Source organism: Octopus bimaculoides, chromosome 14, assembly GCF_046866305.1.
Source record: "Octopus bimaculoides isolate indiv1 chromosome 14, ASM4686630v1, whole genome shotgun sequence".
NCBI classification, from domain to species: domain Eukaryota; kingdom Metazoa; phylum Mollusca; class Cephalopoda; order Octopoda; family Octopodidae; genus Octopus; species Octopus bimaculoides.
The window spans coordinates 30,991,748-31,015,623 of NC_142941.1; the positions used below are offsets into that span (position 1 = coordinate 30,991,748).

At 36.8% G+C, this 23,876-nt stretch overlaps 1 protein-coding gene across 1 annotated transcript; it reads right to left on the reverse strand.

Moving 5' to 3' along the window:
* Positions 1 to 833: 833 nt before the first annotated feature.
* On the reverse strand, positions 834 to 13,692 carry LOC106884344 (uncharacterized). Its single transcript, XM_052972808.2, has 2 exons — positions 13,569 to 13,692; positions 834 to 3,793 (listed from the first exon to the last, which is right to left on the reverse strand). Exon 2 carries the CDS (start codon positions 2,994 to 2,996, stop codon positions 867 to 869), a length of 2,130 nt encoding a protein of 709 aa, XP_052828768.2. The 5' UTR covers positions 2,997 to 3,793; positions 13,569 to 13,692; the 3' UTR covers positions 834 to 866.
* Between the last annotated feature and the right edge of the window lie 10,184 nt (positions 13,693 to 23,876).

The following is a 23,876-nucleotide window of genomic DNA, read 5'->3' on the forward strand; positions in this document are numbered from 1 at the left end:
AGGTGGGTAGGAATGAGTGGGGCAAAGGGACAGGGAGTGAATGGGGAGTAGGAGATGCAGAGCAGATCAGTAGAAAAGAAATGATGATACTGTAAAATAGGACAAATGATGATACTGAAATAGGACAAAATGAAGATACCGTAAATAGGACAAAAGAGAGATGACATGCTGTTGGGTAGGTTGTAAGAATGAATGGGGAGGAGAGGGGCAGGTGTAGAGTATGAAGAGGGGGAGATGTATGGTGGTGGAGGATAAATTTGGTGGACCAGTGTGTGATGGGATGGGGTGATCAATGAAAGTATGGGCGGAGAGAACAGTATTAATGGATAAAGGATGGATAACAAGTGCAGTGGTTCTGGATACTAAGAAATCTGGCATAAAAAATGTAGATACAGGGAGGTGATTGGTGTTTTGAGAAAGGAAAATAAGTGAAGGGCCCAGTTGTATTTATATATACATACACATACAGCTCCACCTGAATTCAGATTCACTGAGGTAAGCAGATATTCTCGAGAGCTGTACACATATACACATGCTTCCCAACCCCAACCATGTGGCCTTGAGTTTAGCCCCACTGCAAAGTGCCTTGAGGAGTGTTTTCTACTATAGTCTTGAGCTGACAAAAGCCTTTGTCAGTGAATTTGGTAGGCAGAAAATAAGTCTGTTTTCTGTATCCATGTGTGTGTGAAAGTGCTTGCGCCTCCTAGACACTCACACATATTTGACAGTGGAAAGGAGAAGATATGAACAAGCAGGTATACAAGATATAACAAAGAAACAAATATACAAACTAAATATGAATTGTAATTTTTAAAATTTTATTTTCATTGTAATTTTTGAAATGATAAAGGAAAAATGAAGTTATGTCAAAGGTCATGTGCTGAATTTGAAGCAATTACTGGAGTTGTAGTGAAAATCTGTGCTGCTGCACTAGGGTGCATTTGTATGGTTGGAATCACTTGTGCATTTGTTGGGTACATCTGAATTGTGGGAAAAACCTGAGTTGATGGAAAGATCTGGGCTGCCATTGTATAGAGATCAGAATCAGGTAACGTCATATGTTGAGCAAGTTGTGCATGTGGAAGTGTTGCTTGTGTATCCAGATTGAGATTTATCTGCTGTGGTTGAGCTGAGGTTGACTGGTTCAGGGGGACACCTGTTGCTATGGTGACAGTCTGAGGATGTTGTATTTGTTGTTGGGCAGCTTGGATGTTAAATAAGTGAAGATCTTCTGCTTTCACAATATTAATAGTTTGTAGTGGAGCTGCACTCTCTTGAGTAGATGGTTGTGAAGCTGCACTCTCTAGAGTAGTTGGTTGTGAAGCTGCACTCTCTTGAGCAGTTGGTTGTGAAGCTGCACTTTCTTGAATCTGTTGTGCAGCTGAGTCTATTTCTACTTCTTGTTTTAGCTGCACTTGGAGAAGATTTTCAGTGTTTTCTTGCTGTTGTTGTTGTTGTTGTAATGGAACACAGCTTAATTTGCGTTCTCCTTTGTTTGCTTTTTTATGCCTTTCCAAGTGATCGTTGCGGGCAAATGCATAACCACACCTTTCACATTTGTAAGGTCGCTCACCAGAATGGATTTTACTGTGTACTTTCAAATGTGACCTCTGAGAAAAAGACTTTTGGCAAAGGTCACACTGAAATAACTTTTCCCCAAGATGTGTTCGTTTGTGTCGTTTTAATTTACTATTAGCTGAAAATGCCTTGCTGCATGTACTGCAGACAAATGGAAGCACTGCATTGTGAATTTGCTTGTGTAAATTGGTGTGTGAACGCTGAGAGAAAGCTTTCCAGCAGACATCACAATCAAGAGGATTCATTTCACTCATCAGTTCCTTCATTTTATCATTCTGAAAAATATTGTCCCTGTCAAGTATGCTTGAAGATGATGATGATGATGATGCACTCTCAGTCAAATGCTTCTCACTAGTGTGTATGCGTTGGTTGTGCACTTTTAAATGTGAGCGTTGGCTGAAAGACTTACCACACGTTTTGCAATCAAATGGCTTTAGAGCCTTGTGTATCCGCTCATGCACACTTGCATCTTTATGCAGAGTGAAAGCTTTCCAGCAGTCTTTACAATCAAATGGATTTGATCCATTGAGCTCGTATGCTGCCATCCAGTGGTTAGTACTGGCATCAGAGCAGCTGCTGTTCTTTCTGTCTGTTAAGGAAACAGTTCTGGAGCTGTCTTCTCGGTTGGGAGTCTTTAATGTGTTATGGATTTTTAAGTGTCGGGCAAGATTACTACTTCTAGAGAATGTGTGTCCACATATGTTGCACCTATAAGGTTGTCCACCTGTATGAATTGTTTCATGTTCCTTCAGGTGGAACTTCTGTGAAAACTCCTTTCCACAGACTTTACACGTAAACTTTGTAGAACTGCTATCAGGGATCTTATTATCCTCATCTCTTGTCATAACAACAGATGCTGGAGAATCACTGGAAGTTACACTCTGAGATTGCTGCAGTACTGTTGTCAGAAGTACTTGTTGATGTTGTCGTTGTTGCTGTAGTTGTAATTGGTGTTGTTGTTGTTGTTTTTGTTGTAGTAGCTCCTCCTCCTCTTCTTCGGATTGCTTTTGTTGTTGAAGTTGAATTTGAAGCTCTTGTTGTTGTTGTTGTTCCAACAACTGCTGCTGCTGTTGCTGTTCCAACAACTGCTGCTGCTGCTGTTGCAGTTGCTGCTGTTCCAACAACTGCTGTTGTTGCTGTTGCAGTTGCTGTTCTTCTTGGGTTGGTTGGTGCTGCAGCAATAGAATATGTTGTGGTTGTTGCTCTTGTTGTTGTTGTTGTTGCTGCTGCTGCTGCTGTTGCAGCAGAAACGTTGGCTGCACAGGGTGGTGGGTGCTGCTGTGTTTCTCCAATAGCTCATACTGGCTGAATGTCTGTGCACACAAACTGCAACAGTATGCTGCCCCCAGCTTTGTCAGTGCATCGGCAACCAACACAATGGGAAGACCCTCATTCGATACTTGGATAACTTGATTCATCCTTGATGCTGTTGATGATAATGATGATGATGTTGTTACTTATGAAGATGATATAGTTATTGATGTTATTTATGATGCGGCTGTATTAATTGTTAAGATTTGTTGTTGCTATAAATGCTTTCTTGATGGGGTTTTTGTTGCTGTTGAGTCACCAGAGAGTTGTCATAATTGAAGTTGTTTCTGTTGCTGCTGTTACTAGAGTTGGAAAATCAAGCCAATGAAGAATCCTCTATGAGGTCACTCAACCTGCTTGAAATAGCAGCCAGATCTCTCACAAATCACACTCTGTCTTAGAAAAAGACACTTTGGATAATGGAATCTTGGTTTCCTTATACATAACAAAAAAAAAAAAAAAGAGATGGTTACAGTTGGAATATTTTTGATTGAAGGTAATTATAGGTTTCTCAGATCAGGACTGCCCTGGGGTTAAACAATAATTGTTTAGATATAGCTTGTATTTGTTCATGTTAATGATGTTCAATATTGTTAACATTATGTACTGGTTATAGTGGGAATGGTTATTGTCGGTATTGCTTATGTGGTAGTTGCATCACATTTACTGTTATGTATTCTCTCTGTTGTTGTTGTTGCTCTTCAAGTTTCATGTTACTAATGGCAACTATTGTTGTTGTTGTTGGTGTATTGGATGAAGCTTCAGATAGACAAGGCAGTTTGGACCATTATTTATTGATTGTTTAAAAGACAGAGAAATAAAGACGGTGGGGGTGGCAATGATTGAAACACTGTCATAGGTGACCAGATGGATCCATAGACTTGTTCTTCCTTTCATTTCAGACCTGAAAACCATAAAAAAAGACAACTGAAATATTACAACATTACCATTACATATTTCCATTAGACATTTTGACAACAAGAACATAGATAAAACATGTTGGTGTGTGTGTGTGTGTGTGTGTGTGTGTGTGTGTGTACAGGCATGCATATGTGTGTGTCCTACATATGCCAGTATAGAAAATGAAGATTAAATGACGATGATGATGATGATGATATATATATATATATATATACACACACACACAAACACGTATATATACATACACATATACACACATATAAAAACATATATGTAAGCATATATCATCATCATCGTTTAACGTCCGCTTTCCATGCTAGCATGGGTTGGACGATTTGACTGAGGACTGGTGAAACCGAATGGCAACACCAGGCTCCAATCTAAATTTGGCAGAGTTTCTACAGCTGGATGCCCTTCCTAACGCCAACCACTAGGCACAGGAGTGGATGTGTGGTAAGTACCTTCCTTACCAACAACATGGTTCCAGGTTCAGTCCCACTGCCTGGAGCCATCCTTTGATGTAAACTGTTTTTCGTTTGGCCTATGTATTACTCTTGACACTCAGAGCAGGTTAGAGCATATATCAAGTTCTCCGAAGCACATGTCAAGCTGATTTTCACTGTGAAATGTTCTTGTTTGAAGGAGAACTTTAATCCCTCAATTAAATTGATACATATCCCACAGTTGGGTCATTTGCATTTTTTACATTAGAAACTATAGTACATATCTTTTTTGCAAGGTTGAAGGAGACATTCATTCTGGTGTGTCTGGGGTGGGATGAGTTGAATGGTAGATATTGCTGGAGTCCGTGGGCTTATAGTATATATCTGTTTCTATTATGTTGTTAGATTTCTTAATGAGGATGTCGAGGAAGGGAAGTTCTTGATCACTACATTCCATCGTGAATTAAATGCTTACATCAAGTCCATTTATAAGTGCTTGGAATTCTTTAAGTCTCTATAATTTCATGCCATATATATATGCATATATATATACATACGTGTATATATATATCATCATCATCATCATCATCGTTTAACGTCCGCTTTCCATGCTAGCATGGGTTGAACGATTTGACTGAGGACTGGTGAAACCGGATGGCAACACCAGGCTCCAGTCTGATTTGGCAGAGTTTCTACAGCTGGATGCCCTTCCTAACGCCAACCACTCAGAGAGTGTAGTGGGTGCTTTTACGTGTCACCCGCACGAAAACGGCCACGCTCGAAATGGTGTCTTTTATGTGCCACCCGCACAAGCCAGTCCAGGGGCACTGGCAACGATCTCGCTCGAAAATCCTACAGGAGCCAGTCAGGCGGTACTGGCAACGGCCACGCTCAAAATGGTGCATCTCATGTGCCACCCGCACAAGAACCAGTCCAGGGGCACTGGCAACGATCTTACTTGGCTTGCCGGGTCTTCTCACGCACAGCACATTTCCAAAGGTCTCGGTCAGTAGTCATCGCCTCGGTGAGGCCCAATGTACGAAGGTCTTGCCTCACCACCTCAGCCCAGGTCTTCCTGGGCCTACCTCTTCCACGGGTTCCCTCAACTGTTAGGGTGTGGCACTTTTTCACGCAGCTATCCTCCTCCATTCTCACCACATGTCCATACCAGCGCAATCGTCTCTCTTGCACGCCACAACTGATGCTTCTAATGTTCAGCTTTTCTCTCAAGATACTTACACTCTGACGGGTATTCACATTGACATTACACATCCAACGGAGCATACTGGCTTCATTCCTTGCGAGCTTACGTATGTCCTCAGCAGTTACAGCCCATGTTTCACTGCCATGTAGCATGGTTGTTCGTACGCATGCGTCATACAGTCTGCCTTTTACTCTGAGTGAGAGTCCCTTTGTCGCCAGCAGGGGTAAGAGCTCTCTAAACTTTGCCCAGGCTATTCTTATTCTAGCAGCTACACTTTCAGCGCACCCACCCCCACTACTAACTTGGTCGCCCAGATAGCGGAAGCTATCGACTACCTCTAGTTTTTCACCCTGGAATGAGATAGAAGTTGTTTCCTGTTTGTTTGCAGTCTTTATTGCACCTGAACATCTGCCACAAACAAAAACTAACTTGCTAGTTAACCTGCCTTTGATGTTGCTGCATCTCTTATGTGTCCATAGCTTGCACCGGGTACATCTTATAGAGTTACTACCTACTCCTTTTCTACATACTGAGCAGGGCCATCTACCTGAAGGGGTTTGTGTTTTATCTACCTTCCTACTTATTAGGATTTTGGTTTTAGCTAGGTTGACTCTAAGGCCCTTCAATTCTAGACCTTGCTTCCACACCTGAAACTTCTCCTCTAGTTCTGATAGTGACTCCGCAATTAGGGCAAGGTCATCAGCATAGAGGAGCTCCCAGGGGCAACCTGTCTTGAACTCCTCTGTGATTGCCTGGAGGACTATGGTAAATAAGAGGGGGCTGAGGACGGAACCTTGGTGGACCCCTACCTCTACCCGGAATTCATTGCTGTACTCATTTCCAACCCTCACCTTACTGGCAGCATCTCTGTACATGGCTCGCACAGCTCTCACTAACCATATATATATATATATATGTGTGTGTGTGTGTGTGTGTGTGTGTGTGTGTGTGTATGTGTGTGTATATATATATATGAGCAGAATATGGATCTTGTCCAGGTATTCATTGATTTAACCAAGGCCTTTGATACTGTAAATAGGGCCTTTCTATGGAAAATGCTTGGCAAACTTGGATGTCCAGACCACTTTGTATCTAAAATTAAATCATTTCATGGTGGGATGGAGGCTTGGGTCAATGTTGCTGGTGGTATGGCGGGACCCATTCCTGTAGAGAATGGTGTCAAGCAGGGTGACATCCTTGCCCCAACTCTCTTTTTTTTGTACTTTGCTGCTGCTTTTACTCATGCTTTTGCTAAGGTTAGCTCTCTGGGAATATATGTCAGATATCGATCTTCTGGCCGCCTCTTTAATCTTCGCCGATTTGCTGCCAATTCAAAGGTACTCCAGTCTATTATTCGTGACCTCCTTTATGCAGATGACTGTGACTTAGTCACTCATACAGTGGATGACATGCAAATACTCATGAATTGCATTTCTGCTTCTTGCAAGGCATTTGGACTCAGCATTAGTCTGGACAAGACTGTTGTAATGTTCCAGCCTGCACCAGGAAATCCATATATGGTACCAGCCATCTTGGTTGAAGGAACAATTCTGAAGGTAGTAGACAAGTTTGTCTAGCTGGGCAGCAAACTCAGCCGTTCTTGCTCCCTGGATGAGGAAATATCTTTCAGGTTGCAGAGAGCAACTAATTCCTTCCGGTCTCTTCAGTCTCGTGTCTGGTCCCAGCATGGCATAGCAAGGCAAACAAAAGTTGCTGTGTACTGACATCGCTCCTCTACTCATGTGAGACATGGACTCTGTACAAACGTCAGGTAAGAGTCCTTGAACGCTTTCATCAGAAATATCTCAGACACATTCTCAATGTTGGCTGGACCTCAAAAATTCCAGACACACAGGTCCTGAGCTCAGCTGATATCTTGAGTGTTGAGGCAATGGTGCACAAGCTCCGGTTACATTGGACTGGACACCTTATTATAATATATACATATAGATACAGGTATATACATATATATATACATGTATGTATATATGTGTATATATATATATATATATATATATATATATATATATATATATATATATATATATACATGTATGTATGTATATATATGTGTATATATACATGTATGTATATATATATATATATATATACACATGTGTGTATATATATATATACATGTATGTATATATATATATATACATGTATGTATATATATATATACATGTATGTATATATATATATATACATGTATGTATATATATACATATATGTATATATATACATATACATGTATGTATATATATACATATATGTATATATATACATATATGTATATATATACATATATGTATATATATACATATATGTATATATATACATATATATATATATATACATATATATATATATATACATATATATATATATACATATATATATATATATATACATATATATATATATACATATATATATATATATATACATATATATATATATACATATATATATATACATATATATATATACATATATATATATATATATACATATATATATATATACATATATATATATATACATATATATATATATACATATATATATATATACATATATATATATATACATATATATATATATATATATATATATATATATATATATTTATATATATGTATATATATATATACATGTATTTATGTATATATATATATATATATATATATATATATATATATATATATACACACACAGATCTGAAAATGAGACCAATTGTGGCCGGTCCCTCATGTGAGACACAGACTCAATAACTTTATTGACGTCCTCCTTAAACCTATTCTCCAGCATATACCAAGCTTTATACGGGATGATCTGAACTTTTTAAACCATCTCCCAAACAAAACCAGCAAGGTTCAACTGCCCTTGAACTCGGAATGTTGTCTGAAATCCTTCCTTTGCTATTTGTTTAGTTGCACAAAAAGATGTCATCTGGAAAGCAGAATTGTAGTGTTGAATGTTGGGGAGGAAGTGCTTTGATTCTGCAGTACACCCATTCTACTATTTAAAAAAAAAAAATGAAAGAACACATTTAATTCGATAATTTAGTTCTAAATACACTATACTTGTGAAAAAAAAAAGAAAGACTTTGGTCATTGGTCTGCTGAAGCAAAGATGACCTGGGGTTAAACAACAATAACAGCAGACATAGAGAAGTAGATTGGAGAGTAGGGAGAATACAATAAGCCTAGCCTGTCACACTGCAGCCATATGATTTATTATTGCATGAGACAGTGCAGTATCTGTGGGACAATGAAGAAACAGACCAGACAGCGGACAGAGTGCAACATATCCAGACTGTCACACTGCATGACATACAACTCATCACTGACTGTCAGAGTATGCAGTATGGTCTTCAGTTCAGTGAAGACATGATATAATTAGGACAACAGCCAATGCCAAAAGGATTGGCAGCAATACTGCTGGCATTTATTTGTGACATGTATTATCAACAGTTAGGTAGGTATAAAAGCTGCCAATACACTGACAGTGGTGACAGGTATTCATAGCAGAGGATGTAAGAAACTGGGAAGACCCGGGGGGGGGGAAAAGATGTTGAGGTCAACAGATTATTTGACTGCATTAGAATGAAAGAGGTTAGGAAAAAGTAGAACAATGGTTCACCATTCAGCAGACCCATGACAACAGAGAAAAAGAAATGATATGATGATGATGATGATGATGATGATGATAACTGTATTATACAGATATTAGTCACAAGAAGACCTGCTCACCACAACAAAAGTTTGATCCTAAAACTATATTACCACATAAAAACCATTGGTGTGGGCACTAGTGCCACATAAAAAGCACCCAGTACACCCTGTAAAGTGGTTAGCATTAGGAAGGGCATCCAGCTGTAGAAACCAAGCAAAAATAAACTATGAAACCTGGTGTGGCCCCTGACCTTGCCAGTTCTTGTCAAGTCATTCAATCCATGCCAGTATGGAAAACAGACCTTAACTGTTGATGATGATGATGATGACGACGACGACAAACGGATTTCTACAATCACAGTACCTGTTGATGTCAAGAAGAGTATTCAGTTATGAAAGTCCTGATTACAACCAAATGAAATAGAGAGGATATTCTCTTAGAACAAACAAGGCACCTTCTAAATATCAGCTAAAATTGCAAGAAATAGCAGCCTAATATTTCTCAAATACCACCCTATTGTCTTTAACACATTGTATAATGTAGTCCAAGATAGATAAAAGGTGAGATGGCTATAGCTAGAATGCCTGTGACCAAGGATCTGTTTGATATGAGGCTGATCTAGGACTAAACAGTAGCAACAACAATTAAACTTAAATTGAAGCCCAACAAGCCTCATAGAGATAAACACTGAGGTAGAGCAGGAAAGATAGAGATTGGTTTGATGTGAGTTTACTGAGACTTCACAGCTGAGATGACACAGCATTGTTTGTCACATATGGAGAAATGAGGTATCAAAAACTTGTGAATGAGACTCAAATGAACACAGACAAATAGGTGGTAATGATAATGATTATGACAATGATGGTGATAGGGGGAAGATAAGTAATGAGAAATGGAAAGTAAATAAGCTTTGGACTTTTCTCATAGAAAGAGTAAGACAGCTTCAGAAGCAGGCATTGAAACTGTTACCATGAACTTGTCTTTTACTCCATGATGCTTGGCACAATGTCACCATAATTGAGACCCCAACAACATAAGGTAAAATCTAAGTATTTATACAGATCTGATTGTGATGAATAGGTACAGAACAAGTTGGCTAACACCATGATGACTATTCAAATGTAAGTAGAAGTTATGGATATAATACAAAGAATGCAAAAAGATCAAGGCTCTTGGAGTTCTGCACTGCAAATGGCCTAGCCATTTGCAACATTAACTTTTGAAAATCAGTCATGCAATCCATCAGAGTGCTGACCAGATGTTATATGCAGGTGTCCTTGTCCTTTAAGTGGAATCTGTAGTAGAATAAAAACAGAAATTCTAAGAGTGGAAGCAATACCTGAAATCAAAGGGGTTAGCAAAAACAAAAATTTCAGTAAGCAGGAAAACAGACAGGACTCTACCTCCGTCAGGGAAATAGCTTTGCTTGATAATTAGAAAAGGAGCAGTAGAAGTTCCATATGATGTACACATTGCAAACAAGAGGTGCAATGGTAACACAGCTGGTTAACAGAGAGAAAAGACTTTGTTATGTGGAAGATGCTTAAGAGCAATAAAACAGTATGAGAGCACAGGAAAAAGATTTTCTTAAATACCCAGGAGGATACCTAGATATAACAGATGGCTTCTGTTACTTAGGTGACCTAATTAACAATAGAGGAGGATGTTCTGAAAGTAGAGAAGCCTAAAAGAAGTTCCTTTCTGAGAGTAAAAGGCAGATTGTATGATACTTGTGTACCAATAGCACTGCTACATAGTAATGAGACAGAGGTACTAAATGCAGAAGACTTGCAAAAACTAGAAAAAGGCAAAGCTAGCTTGCTCTGCTGGTTGTACATCAGTATGCATCAATAATGAAATACAAACATGTTGAGAGAAAAATTGGGAATAAAAAGAATCAAATGTGCAGAAGAGATGAATATGTGATGCATATCAATGAGGACAACTACATAAAGAAGTGCCAATCACTTTATGTGGATGGAAAAGTAAAGATTGATCTCTAGGTTTTGAGCTTCACAGAAATGATTGATAACATGAGATGCTTGAGAAGATCCACCCATCAAGGCAAAACTGAAACTATGGAAGCATAATGTATAAACAGTATGGGTGTGTGTGTGCATAGGTGGGGGGAAACTTACCCAATTTATACCTGTCAAACCTTTCCAACAATCCTTCTACCCATCTCCTAATTACAGTAATTAAATGAGAACACAACTACATATTTTATCATCCTTTTCTCTGCTACTGGTTATCTCTCCCAATACCCAGAACCACTTCTTTTGATATCCATCCCTCATTCTTAACATCATCCCCTTTCCATTCACATTTTCCATCAATCAAGCTTTCTATTCGCAGTTATCTCCCTCTTCCCTCAACCACTTCCTGTTGACTCATCTCTATGTATCTGACCACCTTTACTCCTATCAGTCTTTCACTCCCTTCCCAAACATACTCCTGCAACTTACCCACCCACCTCACATCCTATCTACTGTATTATCATTATTATTATTATTATGGCAGAATCGCTAGCATGCTGGGCAAAATGCTCAGTGGCATTTCGTCCATTTTTATGTTGAGTTCAAATACTTGTTGAGATGGACCTGACCTTTCATTCTTTTTCATGACGGCAGCTCAGCATAGTTGCAGTCTAATGACTCAAACAAGTGAAAAAGAATATATATATATATATATATATATATATATATATATATATATATATATATATATATATAACATTTCTGTCTATAAAAATCACACAGTGATTTTACTGTGTCTGGAGCTTTAATAAGAGTGGGTCTGACCCTGAAACCAACTGGTTGTGGTGCAAACTTCTCAAACACCCAACTATGCCTTTACCTACCATGTATACCTTTCATTTGAATCTAACACAGATGATGAAAAAGCATCATGTTCTGATTGCCAACAACAGTGATTCTAAGATTGCAGCCTTCTTAAATGTTGTCGGGTCCTTCACATTTAAGATCAGCAAAGAACTCTTGGTCCCTGGTGGGAATGTGTCTTCTTTGGCCAAAAGAAAAAGACATTCTTAATAGTCAGACATTTTCAGAAAAGTGGAGTTTATCCAACAAGACCAGGGCATCATCAAGAATCCTGGCATGTCAATGAGGGTCATTGCCAATGATCTTCATGTGTCAGAGTCAATGTTTAGATGTGTGGTGCATGAAGACATCAAGTACCAATCCTATGATATGAGAATAGGGCAGTTCATGTCCAATAAGGCCTGGGATAACCGTGTGATATAATCAAAGCACTTGCTGAACTAACTCAAGCACCCTGAGGAGCCTGGAGCCTAATATGGTCTAGTTCTTCTCAAATGAGAAGAATTTGTCCAAGATCAAAAAGGGAACAGAAAAAATAACAGATGGCTCTGCACCATTCTCAATGAAGTCCCCATTGCTATGCACACTAAGTTTACATTGTCTGCAATATCTTTGGGATCGTGAGCAATGAGGGCCACGTAATGTTCACTCACTTTTCCCCACAAGTCTTAGGGTCAAAGTGGCAACCTACATTGAGACAATTGCTAAGCCCTGAATGGAGAGAGTTACTCAGGCGAATCCGTGTATGTTCTAACATGATTCTGCTCTCTCTCCTTCTCACACTACCTTGCATGGGCCTCAAAGCTATCACGATTTAAGCCTCCGCTTGATTACTACGTCAGGGATGTTGTTGAGAGGGAGACCAACAAGCATGCCCACAAGACTCGTTTATGTCTGCTATTGGGAACATTACGGCCAACATGATCACCTGACCAATGCATTTAGTCATTTTTCAGAAGCTGTATCGAGTAATCCTTCAGTTTAATATAAAAATAATTTTATAGGTACTTTCACATACACACACACACGCATGCTTGCATCCTAGTTCATCGCAGCACAAACAATTATAAAAGTAGTAATAGTTGATAATCATTATTATTTAAAACATATGCGTATGAATACACGTATGTGTATATGTGTACAGTTGAAAATATGTGTGCACGCATATCTTACATATGTATTTTTGTACATGATAGGTATACAGTATATATTATGTAGGAAGATTGTACGTATCAGACAGTTTACATGCAAGAATGTGTGGTATATTGGTATGTATTAAGTATGTGAAAACATGAAATCCTCTGTGTATACCTATAGTTTTTCATATATACATGTACGTGCATAAGATATGTGCACGCATATAGCATTTTATGCATATATTTCTAAAGCTATATGTATATGATTAAAAATGCTTGTAGGTATATGTGCGCTTATGAACTCGCGTTCGTTGTGAGCGCGCGTACATGCATGCGCACACGTTCGCGCACGCGAATCTACATAGAAAAGTACTGACTGAGACAAATTCTGCTCCTTGCTATAAGTTAGCATTCTAGTGAAACCTGCTGAAAGAGAATTGTAGTAAAAGTCACCTACTGATCCTATAGTATAGTTGGAAGAGCCCGACATTATGAATGCAGTCAACATGAAGAAATCTTGACGAATTCGCAAATCCAGTAACAACATGAGATTTTCTTAACAACAAAGAAGCGGTGTAGCCGGTTTTTATGTTCCTTTGCAATAAATATCCTGTTTTCTATTTTTTTCTGTATCGGCTAATGTTAATTCAGCACAAGAGATATAAAATAAATTGATTATAATGATACTCTGCTGTTATTTCACGGCTGAATCTTTCTAAAACCATAGAAACATTTCTGCAAAAACTTGTCCTCGCAACCTACTGATAGCTGCTTCTTTTGGCAACTGCATCTTTACTGCATAACTAAAATGGCATCTCAAAGACTAGCTTTCCGGAGCCGGGAAATATATCAGTTTTGATAGAGATGCTGAACTAATTCAAGTCACAGACTTGGCCCTGACTGTATTTGTGTTTCCACTCCTGAGAGTGTACTCATTTCAACATCGGGAATTTTCGGTAAATAAGTTGTCGGGGTGGGGGCGGGGGGTACGACAGCAAGAACTAAATAAAGAAAACACGAGGGAAATAAGGGAATTTACTTTATTTTCCGGCAAACAGGTCGAATTTTTCAGATCAAGTTTACAGCCAAAAGTAGTAGGTCGATTTATACACCAAAATGACTTTGGAGGACCAAACCATGCAAAATGCAACAGGATTTGGAAAAATAGCGACGCTGTTTGAATGTTTACATTTCATATTTACACTATATACTATTTCGACTAGTATGCCGGAAAATACGGGATATGGAAGAGTTAGTATCATAAAGTTCTGAGATAGATGTTAACGATGGATAGATGTTAACGGTTGAAATTCTAGAGATAGTAAGAGACATTTAGCTGGACATGGTAGAATTTTAATGAGCAAAAATTTGGCTATCACAGTTGAAGCATCATAGGTAGAGAGAGCACTATAGTCAGTAGGACAATGAGAGCCAGGATGTTCGGGGTGGGGGGGGGCATTGTGGTAATGGGAGAAGTGACAGGAAAGAGGCCTGGCCTTGTGATTTTAGTTTTGATAAGGGAAGGAAAGCATTGTAAAGCTGACTGCAGTTTTCTTTCTTTCTTTCTTTCTTTCTTTCAGCCGAAAGAATCTGTTTCTCTACATGAATTCTGTAACTGAGTCAACAACCTCCGCTTGTATTTCGTGTCCGAACTAAAATTTTCTACAGTTTTGCCTCTGTTGCCCGTATTCAATCATCACAAGACTTAAGAGTCGATTCTCACAACTCCATCGATTTTGTGACAGTCAGTTTAGTGTGTTAATGGTGAAGCATGCCTTCAGACATTCAGTTGTCTCTAATGACTAGATATTTCAATACGACTGGAACTTCGAAGATCTACTGCAGCTTTCTACCTTCTTATTCATTAATTTCACATTTTCCATTTTATCCACTGTTGAGAACTTGGTATATAAGGCCACATTTAATCCGGTTGTCTGAGCTCCTTGCTGTTGTTATTGTATGATTAATGACCGTACCCTTTCATCTTGTCAAAATTCAGCACATAACAGTCATCAGCGAGTACATTCCATTCCTTGATGCTGATTACAAAGTGAAAGAAACGTTCTATGCACAGCTGCACTTTATCTTTTCCAACATTTGAAAAGAAGACTAGGTCATCGTTCTGGGAATTTTAACACTAGGGTATGGAGAGATGAAAAGTTTTGGAAGGGTCCAGTTGCGAAAATGATACTGGAAATGTGAACTCTAACGGAGCTCTTCTAACGAAATGTGTTGAACATGATCTTAAAATCACCAGGCGTGGCTGTGTGGTAAGCAGCTTGCTTACCAACCACATAGTTCCGGGTTCAGTCCCACTGCGTGGCACCTTGGGCAACTGTCTTCTACTATAGCTTCGGGCCGACCAAAGCCTTGTGAGTGGATTTGGTAGGCGGAAACTGAAAGAATCCCGTCGTATACACACACACACACACACACACACACACACACACACACACACACACATATGTATGTTTGTGTGTCTGTGTTTGTCCCCCAACATCGCTTGATAACCGATGCTGGTGCGTTCACGTCCCCGTAACTTTGCGGTTCTGATAACAGCGTAGAGTCTACTAGTATAGTGTCTGCTAGTGAAGGAAACTTTCAGAGCAATCCTTTGTGGCATTGATGTTACTTACAAGTTCAGGCTCTCCATCAACCTAAATATAAATCAAATGCTGTTTTAACAAGTTGCAGGGACGATTAATTTCAAGTATCTTCATGAGAACATCAACAACTTTGGCTGCTTAAGGAGACATTTCTCGGTCATTGCTAACATCAACGGCAAAATATTAATTTCATTTGAAATTTACTGGAACTGCCTTTGAGCACCTACGAACACTAGGTTTCCAGAACTAAGATATCCGGTCAGAAATTATTGTCTTATATATATATAAATGTCATCGCTGCTCTTCTGTATGGACCAGTAACTGGAGTCAATTACTGTCGACTCTGATTCATTTATAGTGCTTCCAACAACATTGTCTTCGTAGCATTCTCAAGGCCAGCTGGAAGGACTACAGAACGAACTAACATCAGCCTTCTCAAAGAGGCAAAAGACCAACGGCATCGAAGCAACTATCACCAAGAATCGTGTTCGATATGTAGAACACGTGATTCAAATAGAGGACAATCGCTTCTCTAAGCATTTCCTCTACGGCCAACAGTGGTATGAGTAATGAACAAGAGCGGATGGTTGGAGTGTTTCAAGGAAGTCTTGCAAGAAACACTAAAAAGAAACTGTAACACTAACATCAACAACTTGAAAGATTTCGTTCATGCCAGGACAGCCAAGAATTTCCTCAATCAAGGACAATTTTGAAGGATCCCAACGAAAACAGTGAGGGGCTAGGGGCAGGGGAAAAAAAGCAATGAACCAGACTGTCAAAACCCTTTCTTTCTTTCAGATAATGATCAGCCATCACTGACAAAAGACCTATACCACTGGAAATGAACTTATTGAGTCACCTGCGCACGCATGCCAATACCTCTTAATCTGGAAGACCATCGTCTTCGATTTCAAGGCACTACTACACGATTACTATCTCATAACATTCTCATAAAATAGTAAGTCTTAAAATTATCGCAGCCATTAAAGGCCAATACATACTATATAACACACATGTGCATAACCCTCATTCTGCAATGACTCTAAACGGAAGCAGTTTTTATTTTACTTCTATTGACACTATATTTCATGTATTAGTTTCAAATTTTGGCACAAAGCCAATAATTTCGGGAGAGGTGGGTAAGTCGATTATGTCAACCCCAGTGTTCAACTAGTACTTATTTTAAAGAAAGGAAAAGTTTACCTCGGCGGAATTTCAACTCAGAACGTAAAGACGGACGAAATGCCGTTAAGCATTTTGCCCGGCTTGCTAATGATTCTGCCAACTCGCCGCCTTATCTATATTTTATCTATATTTTATGTATTACGAATCAGAACTCTTGGCATATTTATTTAATAACTTTACGAGTAGTATAAACTTGAAAATTAGCAAAAATCGTATCTCTTTAACATCAAGAAAGTCACTACTGAATTAGATACTGTAGGACCTCTAAAAGTCAAAGCCGACCATCCATTTGCACACATATGTGAAGGACTAGGCAAGATTTTTTGAGAAAGGTTGGCCATTAGCCTTGTATGCAAGTCTCCTATATTTCCCCGACACGGTTGTTTTGCCAAAGGAAAAGTCGCCGACTCGGTCCGATACAGCTTGGCGCCAGGACGTCACAGACATTGTTATTAGAATGAAAAGAGTTCGAACAAATACTGCAAGGCATCCTGCCCGACCCTCTTACAGGTCCATCATTCCACTGCCATGGCTGGTATTTTTTTTTTTATATCGACCCTGAAAAATGAAAGACAAAGTTGACCTCGGTGGAATTTGAACCCAGAGCGCAAGGAGTCAGAATACCGCGTGGCATCACATCTAACATTTTAACGACATTTTGTCGCTTTGTATACTGAATTCAATACATAAATTTGCATATATTTGCATTTTGATAATGAACAAGTGAAACCCGTAGAATTTTTGTTAGTTTGTTATAGTCTTAATCATACGTACTAATTTTTTTTTATTAATAACTATCCTTCAAGAGAGTGGTGGTGCGGTTAAGAAGCTTGCTTTGCAACCACGTAGTATCGAATTCAGTCCCACTTCATAGAACCATAGGTAAGTGTCTTCTACCATAGCACCGGGCCGACTGATGCCTTGTGAATGGATTCAGTAGACGGAAACTATTTGGAAGCCTGTTGTGTGTGTGTATGAATGTGCGTGTATCTTTGTGTTTATCTCCCACCACCGCTTGACAACTGGTGTTGTTTTGATTTCGTCCCCTTAACTTAGCGGTTTGGCAGACTGACAGAATAAATACCAGACTTAAAAATAAGTACTAGGGTCAATTTGTTTGACTAAACCGGTTAAGGCCACGCATGGCCGCAGTCCAATCACTGAAACAAATAAAATAAAAGGCAGAAAGTTATATAACTAATAAAAGCAACATTTTACATTTTTCCTAGAAATAATTTCGAAATATTATTTACTCGATCTCTTTTCACCTATTATCGTATCTATGGTACTATATCGTATTTGTCTATGAGTAAAATGATATTACATTATTGAAATATTATCCAATATTTTCGGGAAATTAGGAATCTGGGCGAAATGCTTAGCTGCATTTCGTCCGTCTTTACGTTCTGAGTTCAAATTCCGCTTTACCTTTCATCCTTTCGAGGTCGATAAAATAATACCAGTTGAATACTGGGGTCGATTTAATTGACTTAGCTCCTTTCCCAAATCTGCTGGCCTAATGCCAAAATTTGGAACCAATATTTTCAGGAAATATTTCAGGTAAATGGAAGCCTCTGCACCTAGGAAGTAATCAAGCTGCGAATTTTTAACTTTCCTTATCCACAATTCTAATTTGTCGGTGAAAAACTTTAATTTGCCTGTAATTGTAATAATATTTTCGTTCACTCCTTGCAGACTCAAAATTAAAACGTTTAACTTCTCAAAAAGATCGTTGAGAAATGCTACTTCCAGCCACCAATTATCATTGTTATGAAATTCAAATCCAGAATTTTCACCATCGAAGAAACATATCGAGAGAGCACTTTTCCTTTCGAAAGCCATTGCACTTCTTTATGAAGCAGCAAACACTTAAAATCAGAATCCATAGTTTCACACAGGAAATCAAAATGTCTGCACCGTAGGGAATGCGATTTTATGTAATTCACCACTTTAACAACGCTGTCCATCGTCTTCAGGAGACCATCAGGTAGAGATTTTGACACCAAAACTTCGCGGTGAACCATGCAATGTACAATTTTAACTTGTGAATTGTTTTGTAATACATGAGCGACGAAGCCTTTTTTTCGATCCTGCATGGAAGGAGCGCCATCAATGCAAACGCAAACAAATTTGCCACTGCATCCTTCTCAATACGACATTTTGGTTTACAGGTTAAAGACATCTTCTGTCGTTCTTTCCTTCAATTCACAACAAAAGAAAAACTGACTTATGATTTTACCACCTCTGATGATTCGCAGAAATGACATTAGTTGAGCTTTGTTGCTGATGTCTGTACTTTCATCGATTTGTAAGGCCCACAAGTTTTCGAGTTCATTTTTTGCTTCAGTGAAATGTTCGCGGAGCTGATCATCAACGTCTTGTGAAATGTCTTGAATTTTACGAGAAATCGTGTGGGAAGGCAAAAAAATGGTCTTAATTTGTTTGATGGCTTCATCACTAATCATTGTGCTAACGGCGATCTCCAAGGCTGTAGAATAATGTTTTCAGCGTCAGAATGTGACTGTTTACTTCTTTGCCAAAAGCTGGGCAGTTTCGTAACTCGCGATTTGAGCTTTCTCGGGAATTGAGTGAAATTTCTTCAGCCTTCTTGATTGAATCTTAAATTATTTCTTAACATCTGAAAGTATTTTCTGGTTTGTCCTTATGTTACGGATGATTTGTTATTAAATGACGTTGAAGTTTACTGGGAACCATCACTTCATTTGAGAGTTAAACAAATCAAACAAAAAGAAACCGGATAATATAAAGCCATATTGGATTTAATTTTCATTATATTTTCGTTTTGATGAGGTGGACTTTTTATTCTGGTATTCGTCTTGTTTGCTATGACTCTCTTTCTCATTTTTCTGAGGTCTCAATAAAAATTTGTCCATGTTTAAATCTAAAACTAAAAATCGATTAAAATTAACATAAAATGATTTATGTAGATTATAAATAAATCAAAAACTACTAAACAATTTACTTACAAACAATCCTCGGTTTAGATGCTGAAATATATATTCTGAAACATATAATTTTGGGGGATAGGGCCATTCGATTAGATCGACTCCAGTAAACAACTGGTATTTAATTTATCGACCCGAAAGGATGAAAAGCAAAGTCGACCTCGGCGGAATTTGAACTCAGAACGTAGTGGCAGATGAAATACCGCTAAGCATTTCACCCGGCGTGCAAACAATTCTGCCAGCTCGCCACCTTGCCAGTTCGCCGCCTTAGAAATGTATTATATTCATTTCTTTATTGCCCAAAGTGGGGCTAAACATAGAAGGGACAAACAAGGACAGACAAAGGAATTAAGTCGACTACATCGAGCCCAGTGCGTAACATTTTGCCCGGCGTACTAACGTTTCTGCCAGTTCGCTGCCTTAGAAATGTAATATATTGTAGCAAAACTGCTATTCGACGTGTAACGTAAATTAATTTATATTTAGCGTATTTTACTATTTATGTAAGTAATTTATATTAATACTCGAGGAACTTCGCGAATGTTTTTGGATCATTGTTACCCGAAAATCCCGAAAATATTTTTCGCGGCACACAGTTTGGCAGACACTGCTCTTTGGGCAGTAATATATTTTTTTAGGAAGTCGCCTATACTGCTAAGCGCTTTATAGGTGCGAAACCAATGGCCACTCTATGACTGGCAATGGCGTAGCTGTGTGGCAAGCAGGTTACTTCCCAACCACATGGTCCCGGGTTCAGTCCCACTGTAGGATACCTTGAGCAAGTGTCTTCTACTATAACCTCGAGCCAACCAAAACCTTGTGAGTGAATTTGGTAGTCGGAAACTGAAAGAAGCCCGTCGTATATATAGTAGGCTTACAGTTGTATATTTTATTTTTTCATTTAAAAAACATTGTACAATTTTAGTCCCGTAAATGCTCATAATGTTTGCCCTGAACATTGACATGCTTGACTGTCCTGTAAAAATAAAAATACACAACTGTTAGCCTACTTTTGCACCACCCTGTATATATATATATATATATATATATATAGTTTTAGGGAAAATAACCAAGTTTCAAGAACTCATCGATGAAAATCCACTATCACATATAGAAAAATTAACAATTAAAAGCACAATAAATGAGTATAATATAAAGCAAAGTAAATATCATAAGATAAAGATAATAAAATGATTACACGTGTTTCATAACTAATTTTCAAATAGAAAGGAAATTTAAATCGATTAAAATCAATTGAAATTATCGAAAATTAAATTCTATTCAAAAATATAGCTAATCGTCAGATCGTAAGTAGAACAATAATTAGATATATATATCTCAACCAACAATAAGTACCAAATGAATTAATATGAAATACTTATTTTATAAAGATAGAAAAATTATGAAAAATATCAAAATAATAACCATTCAATAATCCTCCCTTCCTCCATTATAATAACATGCATATTATATACAAAAAACAGCTTACATAAATTATCATTGTTTTAAATTATCTTTGTTTTAAATACAATTTGAACGAAGTTTAAGTTTAAAATAATAATGAAGATAAAATTAGTACATATTTAACCGGTGTAATAGTTAAAGCTATACTATTTAAAGCTAAAAACGTTTATTTAATTATCATTAAAAATCAATTGAATAATAGAAAAATACAAGAATATTTATTTCTACAAACGTAAGAATAAAAATATGAATGAAAAAATTATGAATTAGTCTTTATTGTTTATAATATCGTTAAAGGTTTTTTTAATTAAAACTTTGTATATATATAAAGTTTAATCTTTTATTCTTAATAATGTTTTTCTTTCCTAATTTTTTCATTCATAATTTTTTCATTCATATTTTTATTCTTACGTTTGTAGAAATAAATATTCTTGTATTTTTCTATTATTCAATTGATTTTTAATGATAATTAAATAAACGTTTTTAGCTTTAAATAGTATAGCTTTAACTATTACACCGGTTAAATATGTACTAATTTTATCTTCATTATTATTTTAAACTTAAACTTCGTTCAAATTGTATTTAAAACAAAGATAATTTAAAACAGTGATAATTTATGTAAGCTGTTTTTTGTATATAATATACATGTTATTATAATGGAGGAAGGGAGGATTATTGAATGGTTATTATTTTGATATTTTTAATAATTTTTCTATCTTTATAAAATAAGTATTTCATATTAATTCATTTGGTACTTATTGTTGGTTGAGATATATATATCTAATTATTGTTCTACTTACGATCTGACGAATAGCTATATTTTTGAATAGAATTTAATTTTCGATAATTTCAATTGATTTTAATCGATTTAAATTTCCTTTCTATTTGAAAATCAGTTATGAAACACGTGTAATCATTTTATTATATTTATCTTATGATATTTACTTTGCTTTATATTATACTCATTTATTGAGCTTTTAATTGTTAATTTTTCTATATGTGATATTGGATTTTCATCGATGAGTTCTTGAAACTTGGTTATTTTCCCTAAAACTATATATTTTATATATATTTTATCTATAAAGCTCAATTTAATTTTAATTTTTTATAAATTGATTTTAATTGAGCTTTTACCTGTAATTTTGGATTTTGTCCCTAATATTATTATATATATACATACATATATATATATATATATATATATATATATATATATATATATATATATATATATATATATATATATATATATATATAAGGATGCAGCACAGAATTTTGTCAGTGAACAAGTCGTGGTCTCAAAGCGACGAAAATATTTTGGCATATTAAACTTAAATGTTGAAGTGAATCTAACGGTTTTGTGTGTTTCTTAAATGGCTTATAAACACCTTCCACGCTGCAATTGTTTACATATATTCAGTATTTGCAAAAACAGTAAATGAAGTATAAGGAAAGGAAAAAAAATTGTAAGTGTAAACGAACTTTAATTCAACTCAAATCCAAGTTGGTACAGAACCAATATACATTCTACAAATTGTTTCGAAGTCTAATTAATTCCAAAGACAAAAACGAAAAATTCTCCATGAAATGAAAATTAGATTCCTCATCAGGAATTACATACTTGTATGAATGATTACGACCAACAAAAATATACAAATACCTTTCGTAGCTAAGACGTGAACAAATAAATGAAAGATAACAAGAACGCCAGATATTTTGATTATCTTGCATTCTTGTTATCTTTCATTTATGCTTTGCGGTATTTCGTCTGTCTTTACGTTCTGAGTTCAAATTCCACCGAGGTCGACTTTGCCTTTCGCCCTTTCGGGGTCGATTAAATAAGTACCCGTTACGCACTGGGGACGATGTAATCGACTTAAACCCTTTGTCTGTCCTTGTTTGTCCCCTCTGTGGACAAACAGAGGGGATATATATATATATATATATATATATATATATATATATATATATATATATATAAAGTAAAGATTATTTGCCAACATAATGTGGCAGTCCTGGATGGGACGAATGTTACTGTTGTTTAGCCTCAGGAAACGTCGTTTCCAGATGGCTATATGACACAATAATAATAATGTTTCTATTTATTAGATCAGTAATTGTGTGTCACTTTGAAAACTATATATTTTCGAACGGGAATTCAGCAGCGCCGTCTATCCGCACAACTACTCTGTACTGATAAAGAGCAATAACCCAGGAACTGGTCCACAGATAAGGATACAGATATTATGTCGTATAGCCAGCTCGAAACGACGTTTTCTCGAGCTAAACAACAGTAACATTTGTCCCGTCCAGGACTGCCACATTATGTTGGCAAATAGTCTTTACTATATAGTACTGTTACTGAATATCTCTCTTTGAGAGATTTAGAAATAATAATGTTTGTGTGTGTGTGTATATATATATATATATATATATATATATATATATATATATATATATATATATATATATAATTTAGAGAAAAGAACCAAAGTTCATGAACTCATCCATGAAAATCCACAGTCGCATATAGAAAAAATTAAT